Here is an 8,846-nt window from a genome sequence, read left to right as displayed (position 1 = left end):
GGAGAATTGGAGGGAAAATTTGCAACTTCGTGGGAAATTACATTATACTCTCTTTCTTCTATTTAAGTCCTATTTTTTCATTTCTCTCTTGCATTTAGTAGAAAAAAATGTCACAAAATATGACTGGTAATAGAGAAAATTTTTGTCATTATGGAAGGCTTGCGATTTTGAAAACCTCATGGACGATGACAACCCATGCAGGAGGTTTTTTGGGTGTACGAAAAAAAAAAGCGGGTGTGGTTTTTTTTGTTGGAAAGATCCGCCGATGTGTGCAAGGGCAAAGGTTATGATGCAATCCGTGTATGATAATCTTTGCCCTTGCACACATCGACGGATCTTCCCAATGAAAAAAACCACACCCACTTCTTTTTTTCGTACACGAAAAAAACCTCCTACCGGGGTTGTCATCGGTCCATGAGGTTTTCAAAATAGCAAGCCTTTCACAATGAAAAAAAATTTCTCTATTACCAGCCATATTTTGTAACATTTTTTCCTACTAAATGCACGAGACAAATGAATAAATAGGACTTAAATAAAAGGAAGAGGGTATAATGTAATTTGCACATTCCCTGTATCAGTGAAATAATTCTTGCAAAAAATTCGAAATATAGCAATGTCCGTAGAATTATCCCACTGATGTAACGTAGGAAATTTCATTTCTCCATTATAGGGGTGGCAAATGAGCGAGTTGTGTGGGGTTTGGGTTGGGTTCAAAATGGGTCCAAATGAATGGGTTCAAAATGAATCGAGTTGCAAATGGTTGGGTCGGATTAGTAAAAATCATTTTATTAATTTGAATCAAAAGATTTCAAAATTTCACTCAATGGAAAAAAAAAGGATAATATTTGAAATATTAAAAAATATAATTACTACTGTGATGTAATACGACTAGACTTATATCATATGTTATTTTTGTCTAATGACCATGTACATTAAAATTCAAAACATTCTACTAAATATCTATAAAATCCTACCTTTTGCCAAAATAATCATAACATTTTGAATGCTCATTTTGAAAGAACACCAAGCAAGCCAAATCAGAGGGAGAAAAGTGCCCTCAAGAAGTTGGACGACTCCCCATCAGATAGGAATCTGGGCGAGGAAGGAGTCCCCTTTCATCATTCAAGACAGTGTATCATTGAATCAGATCATGTGATTTTAAATCATACCGTCTGATATGATCTAATGGATACAGTCTTATATATATTTAAATTTGGTATGAATCGAGCGTCCGAATTTTAAGATGTCGTGATTATTGTTTAAACTTTTTTATCTCATTGTACATATAATAAAATAATAATTAAAATAAATAAAATTGTTCAACTATCATTATTATTATTATTATTATCATTATTTTTAGATTAATTCATAGAAATCACTAAATTTCGACATAAATTTATAAGAAATAAAATAGATTGCATAATGCATATTATGTATCGTGATATAAATATAAAAACTCAAAAATTGATAAAAAATCATAAGTGAATTACCTGTCAATTAGAAAAAGTATAACACAATACCAATATATATTAAAATATGACATAAAATTTATGTATCAAATTAACAATAATTTTAATAATAAAAAATATTATAATTTACTAAGTTGTTGATTAAATTTATTTTTGTATAAGGATTAAATGTATAAATAAAAGTACTAGAACTTATTATTATCTAATATAAAATATTATAAAATTGATTAATAATTATAATACATGGTAAATTTTGAGTATAAAATTGATAAAGTATTGAATATGAAATTAAATATATAAAAATTTTAAAAATAAAAATATATATAAAAAAATAAACCCTATTATAATTAGATTGTGTGTGTTGAAAAAGTAGATTCTTGCAATTACTATCCCATTAAATTAAAGAGAATATATTGTTTGTATCGAAAAAGAAAAGTACTTGCACCTAAAATCCACTTGTTATTAGTTCCAAATTTTATTAATTATAATAACTTCTAAATTAGTATTTGTCTATATCCTTCATCTTAGCTCTCATCGTCTTCCCTCTCAAGTCGTATAAGCAGAAAACAGCTTCTAACTTAATTTCAGCTGCTACAATGGAAAACTACAAGCATGGGGAAGATGAGGAAGCTGGTGCGCTGGCCTTGGCTGCTTGTGTCTCTCATATCTTCCCCATGGCTTTGGACGCCGCCATTCAACTTGACCTCTTCGAGATCATCGCCCGGGCCGGCGGTGGCGTCCAACTCTCTCCTTCTGATATTGTCTCTCAACTTCCGACCAGCCACGACGGAGCAGCCGCCGTGCTTGATAGCCTGCTCCGGCTGTTGGCCACCCACTCTTTGCTTACTTGTTCTGTGAGCAGACGTGAGCACGGGGGGACTGAAAGGCGTTATGGACTTGCTCCGGCGGGGAAGTTCTTCGTCGGAGATGAGAATGGAGTGTCACTTGCTCAGCTTCGAGCACTCACTCGTTGGGATAAAAGACGATTCAGGTATGTTTCTTAAATGGGAAAATTATTATCCAAATCATGTTGGATTTAATTAAATCAATCAAGGAATAAATATAATAAACTTATTATATAATTTATTATTATTTTTAACCGCACATCAATAATACAATAAGTATATTGTTGTCTCATCCAATTCCAATATAGGTTACAATTTATCAAATGAATGTCTGTAAGTCACAATACTACCTTTTTAGTGAGATATATATAAATACATATATATAATTAAATTTAGGAATAATTATACATTCCTCTTCTAAGATTTGATGTGATTACACGTGGATAGTTTGTGGTTTGAAAAGTTATATTTAACACTCTTGAGGTTTGTTTTTGTATAAAAAATAAGTCTCTCTATTATCCAAAATTCACTAAATTTGCTAATATTAACAAAAAGATCCAAAAAAGAATCTATATTTACCCACGATTACTTATTGTTAACTTATTACATATCAAATAAATAATTTTATGATCAAATTACCCTCACATGTCTTCATGCATTGATGTATGTGTGAAGGCATATATTCACCGTTATAAGATTAGTTTAGTTCGAAAAAAAATATTCGACCTGCAATAAGTCACTAATAAATCAATTGAGGGTAAATATCAATTTTCTTTCAATTTTCTTTAAAAGTATAAGAAAATCAGTGAATTTTGATCGACGGATGACTTAATTTTAATTTTCTCAAACTACAAGGAGTTTATGTAATTATATCAAATCTTGTGGAAGGAGAGTGTAATTCTTTCTTAAATTTATATTGAAATCCTTAAATTTTGAACTTTAAAAAGCTATGTATTTTCCTATACACTGGATAGATGAATTGGTATTTGCAATGTTAAAAATAATCCTTAGCGATGTCAATGTGATTTTTTGAAATATTTGTTAAATATATATACCTAGAATTGTAAATTCATTCTAAAGTTCTAAACAATAATGGCAATACAAACTTTACGTAAGTAGTATAATTTTCAATTGGTATGGTTTTTGTATAAATACGACTTAGCTATGTGATTGATTATTTTTATGTATGTCAATCACATAAAAAGTTTGATGCCTAATTATGTGATTAGTTTAGGAACAAACTCAATTTAAGTTAAAATTTGCCTCCCAGACGATATGGACTTTTGAAGTTGGAGGAATAATACCTGATCTTTGACCTAACTAAATTTATTTATCATTAAAATTTTAGATTTTTTTATCGTGCAGTTTAAAAGATGCAGTTCTTGGAGGAGGAAATTTAACTGAAAGAATTTATGGAAATTCTTTCTACAAAATAATATTGTCGGATTCGAGAAGTACTAAGATTTTAAACAACGCCATGAGAGCCCATTCCACAGTGCTCGTGAAAAAAGCTACCAATATATATGATGGGTTTTGGAGTTTGGGTTCGATAGTGGATGTTGGTGGTGGTACGGGTACTGCTCTTGGTATCATCGTTGCAAAGTATCCTCATATTAAGGGCATTAACTTTGATTTACCACAAGTTGTGCAAAATGCCCCATCCTATAATGGTGAGTTTACAATTATCAATTATGATATCGATGAATGTTATTCTTCTCAATTTTTTGGTGTTATGATGATGGGTTTTTTTTTTGTCCATATTTTTAGATAAATTGTAACAAATTCCCTAAAATTTGTCATAATTTGTTCGCTTTCACATTAATTTAAAGTATTCTCAAATTGAAATTTAAGTAATTAATGGTTGAAAAATGGAGGAATTGAATATTTCATGGTTGAAAAATGAAATTTGTTCTTGCAGGCGTAGAGCATATTGGTGGGGATATGTTTGTTCAAGTACCAAAAGGAGATGCCATCTTACTCAAGGTATATTTGAACCTTAGTTTTATATTTTATCTATTAGTAATATATAATTTGTTACTAATTAAAATTTAAAGATTATAAAATGAAATTAAGTTGATATATATATATATATTATTACAGTATATTCTGCACAACTGGAATGATGAGAAATGCATTAAGCTGTTAAAGAATTGCTACGAAGCATTGCCAAACAAGGGAAAGTTGATTATGATGGATTATATTCTTTCGAACAGCCCTAAAACTGATGTTCATGCAAAATATGGTTGTTGCATGGACATTATCATGTTGACGAATCTGGAAGGGAAGGAAAGAACAAAAGATGAGTTTGAAACCCTTGCAACAAAAGCTGGATTCGCAGAGTTTAAGGTTGTTTGTTATGTGTATGGTATGTGGATAATGGAGCTCATGAAGTCTATTTAAATTTATAATTCTCAAATTATTTTTAGCTTCAATATTCTCCAAAATGTATGAAATTTGCTTATAAGACTATGGCTCACCCAGATATTGTAATAAATTCGATTTTTCAATCCTTAATTTGTATTGAAGTTCTTGTTATGCCCTCATTGGATGTGTGAAGATCAAAATGGTGACTAGTTTCTTTACTTTGAAGGAATTAGATAACACTCTCTTCTTAAGGATCAATCTTAAGGTCAAACGACTGAATCGGCACGAACCTAACCAAACCCCCCCAAGCCCTAACCCCCCGTCCCCACCCCCTGCCTACCTTTCTCTCCAATCACTGCCACCCCTACCCTACCTCCCTCCTCCCCCCGTGCCACCCTCGCCCCCATCGTTCCCCTCGAAGAAGAAAGAGGACGATGACATCAATGCCATTGCCCTTCCATGTGCAATGGCAGTCGCCCCTAATTCTTTTTAATTAATTTAATTATATTAATTAAATATATTTTAATTAATTAAAAATAATTTTAGATAATTATAATAATTAAATATATATATTTAGTTATTGTGGAATACTTTTAAATAATTATAACAATTATTATACTTAAATTAATTTAAATATATAATTAATCAAGGATAATTTTAGATAATTAAAATAATTATTTTATTTAAACTAATTTAAATATATATTCAGTTATTAAAAAATTTTAAACATATAATTTGATGGGTATGACCTAATGAATTATGACCTAATAATAAATCAAAAGGTGCAACACTCTACCTCTCAACCCCAATTCTTGCGGAGGAGGAACCCATCGCGGGGAGCCTAATGTTTGTGGCCCAAATGCCAAATATAACAGTCCTGCTATCGCCCACACGTCATCCACTGATCACGTGGCGCATAGTTGGGATTCCCACGTATGCCCCCTTCTTGACTAGCCTTGAACACGCGTGGCAGGAAGGCTTCCCTCGAGAACCTAGACTCTCACACACAACAGACTCCCTGCAGGCTAGGAATCCCACTCCACCTCGGACTCTGTCCCTCACAGTATGATCCCTAAAAAATAGGACTCGATCACGCCATATTTAAACCATCTTATCTGTCCCTCGCGAGAACAAGAAACACTATTAGTTGCTTGATGAAGGAAGACACTCTTCTATAAATAAGGTACTCATCCCCAAGCGGAGGGATCCCTTCACCAGACGAAAATTAGGCTGTCACTCTGCCGTGTTTTTGTTATCTTGACTAATATTTTATTTGTTAGATAGATGAAAATACAAAAATAAGAAATAAAAAAATCAATCAAAACAAGTACAAAATGTATATGTGAAAATATATAAACACTGTGAGGCTATGTTTATCAAGAACACCAAAAGATAAAGTAAAAACTAGTTAGAAACATCTCGAAACACACAAGGAGCTCATGTAGCACACCTTCCATTAATTACTAACGAAATGGGTGTTTTTTGTTGAGTTTTACAAAACACGGGTGGGGGTTTAACCAATATTGAAAATATAGGGGATTTTTTTAACTGTTTCGATAGGAGGGTAAATTACATTTTAACCTATTTTTATATTCAATTCTGGTTGTTCGGGGATTGATCTTAAAGACTATAGTGACGTGTGTTGTTAAATTTTGTATACTTGATTTTAAATATTTTGATAATTAATTACTTTTTGTGAATGGAAGTTTAGTAATATATACTCTTATTTATTTTTATCAATTTCTACGTCTTATTTTTATTATAATATTTTATGGGTACTTTCCAAAATAAATTGACCCAAAAATCGTAATACCAAGCCCAAATAAGGACCCATCAGCCCATGTGAGAGGCAGCTCGTCCAAATCACTATTCCCCGTCCAAGAAGGGGACCTCCTATGATGCAGCCTGGCGCATAGAAAATGTCCATCTGGCTCAGCCCAAAGGGCCCATTCCTGCACCAAAGTCCAGTCAAGGAAGGAAAACAACTTTGTCATATTTGGCCCAAAGAAGGAGCCCAATTCAGAGGCCTCCAAAGCTAGATGATAGGAAAAAAGGCGCCCTCAAGAGGATGGACTCTTTAGTTTGAAGGACTCTCACCAGGTAATAGTTTGCACGTAGAAAGAGCCCCCCTTTGTCCGGAGACTTGTTGCTTAAGAAACGGATAAGGAGGAGCCTTATCTACAGAATCCCGCCTTTCTTCTAAATCATACGGATTCCCCTCAGCAGGACTCCTATTGCAAGGGAACTCCTCTATCTATAGAGGAGGTACCCACCGACAAACACCCCGTTGACACACTCGAAAACTCTTCCTCTTGCTGCTATTCTATTACTCTAAGTTCGTGCTCTTGCATACTAAATTCTTAGTTTTATCATAATTTCTTGTTGTCATTCATTTTTATTTTTATCTATCCTTATTCGTAATTAAGTTAAGCATCGGAGTGTTAACCATTTATTTTGCAGGTCCTTTTTCTCAAGAATGTTTATTCCATCCCATATCCACTTCAAGGATCTAAGGACTTCGAACCCGTGCTAAAATTACACGCATCACTTGGTTCCGTCTGTGGAAAATTGAGTTAAAGGCAAGAGAATATCATGAAAACTCCCGGCAATTCCACTAACAAGCAGAAGACCACAAAGGTACCCGATAACAATCAGCCTCTGCAGGTTATTACAGGGGCCTCCCTAGCACCGGTAGGAGGGTTCGCCCCAGCTTTCCCAGCTCCGCTGCTGTCTCCTAGAGTGACCGAGCCATTGGCTAATTACACAAGTCTAGAGGGAAATAGCGAATGTGTATCGGTTTCAAGAATCTTAACAAGGTCTGCCTGAAAGATTTTTATCCCCTTCCTCGAATTAATCAACTGGTGGATTCTACGTCTGGATGTAGATCCTAAGTGCACAAATGGACTATATATTTTTAATAAATGAGTACAATAATCATAAATTCAACATAAATTATTGAATTAGGGTAATTTTTTCTACAATTACAAAAATTAATATTTATTATGATTTGTATAGATTATGTTTAATGGTATGCCTTCTATACCACATGGTCATGGCCCGCCACTTCCAGCAGCGCCGTCTGATGCTTCATAGGTTGGAGAAGCAGTCTTTTGACCACCCCCACCACCTAACATAGTAGGACTATCAGCTGCCCCGTGACTCCAGATGATGTTGGACCATCTAGTGCGGCATCGACGGCTGAGGAGGTCGAAAAGCAATCTACCACACTAGCAGTTTCTCCACCACCAGCACCACCAACAATACCCCTACCATCTGCGCGCTAGTATATCAGCTTCGATCACGTGAGGTAAATTTGTTTATGAATATTTTTTAGTATTATTTTATCTTAAAAATTACAATTAAACTCCCTTTCAAGTCTAACCGCCACTTCCATGAGCGCATCAATGCGATGGTGTGAGGACACTTTCCCCACCCATGGCCATGTCCGAGGAAGGTGCCGCCAGAGCACCAACATTTCTGGTTCGAGAGCATGAAGGTAATGTAATTAAAATAATTTCGTATTATCTTATAATCTAAATTATTAAATGAATTTTACTAATATTTTTTTTAATTTTCTTATTGTGGATGACCTACTGATGGGATTATGACGACGAGTCCATGTTCCAAGTCTTCCACATGTGGATCAAAAAATACATCCGGAAGACGTTCTCCATTTCCTAGTCGAGCCTGGTCAAGACACTTTGGCTGGCCAACGATGTATGGCTCCAGCTCCAGGCGTACTGCGCCAGTGAGGACTTCCACCTCGAAAAATAAGGTGAACCGAGCGACAAGCCCCACAGTGTCCTCAACTGTGTACCTCGAAAATCTTACTATATCGACATGTACAAAAGGAAGTTGGTAAGTACATTACAATACCTTTATAGATTTATCATTATTTTATACATATTATGCTAATTATTTTATTCTTCTACAGGAGGTAGACCTTGGTTGGTCGCGCAAGCAGATAGAGTTATTTGCCAGATGCTATAAGAAGAAGGAGGATGGTGGCTGGAGCAACCCAACGGCTGTTGAGGTGGCGGTAAGTACCTTACTAATATTAATAAGGATGATCATTCCTAATACCATTGCTAATACAGTTTTAGATACATATTCCGAAATTAGATTGACTATCCCTAATACCATTGTTAAAACGGTTTTAAATATGTAT

General features: G+C 34.3%; 1 protein-coding gene across 1 annotated transcript; it reads left to right on the top strand.

The window, feature by feature from the left end:
* LOC105171204 (caffeic acid 3-O-methyltransferase-like) lies at positions 1,978–4,834 on the top strand. The gene is made up of 4 exons (XM_011092238.2): positions 1,978–2,460; positions 3,680–3,984; positions 4,233–4,297; positions 4,415–4,834. Exons 1-4 carry the CDS (start codon positions 2,066–2,068, stop codon positions 4,712–4,714), a joined length of 1,065 nt encoding a protein of 354 aa, XP_011090540.1. The 5' UTR covers positions 1,978–2,065; the 3' UTR covers positions 4,715–4,834.

The sequence above is a fragment of the Sesamum indicum genome, linkage group LG9 (assembly GCF_000512975.1).
Source record: "Sesamum indicum cultivar Zhongzhi No. 13 linkage group LG9, S_indicum_v1.0, whole genome shotgun sequence".
Lineage (NCBI taxonomy): Eukaryota > Viridiplantae > Streptophyta > Magnoliopsida > Lamiales > Pedaliaceae > Sesamum > Sesamum indicum.
This window is presented reverse-complemented; position numbering and strand designations above follow the sequence as displayed.

Bases quoted from the DNA above. Each gene is read 5' to 3' on its own strand.
- LOC105171204 (XM_011092238.2), top strand. From the start codon at position 2,066: ATGGAAAACTACAAGCATGGGGAAGATGAGGAAGCTGGTGCGCTGGCC. The intron at 2,461-3,679 runs GTATGTTTCTTA...TTTATCGTGCAG, and splicing joins TGGGATAAAAGACGATTCAG to TTTAAAAGATGCAGTTCTTG. The intron at 4,298-4,414 runs GTATATTTGAAC...ATATTATTACAG, and splicing joins GAGATGCCATCTTACTCAAG to TATATTCTGCACAACTGGAA.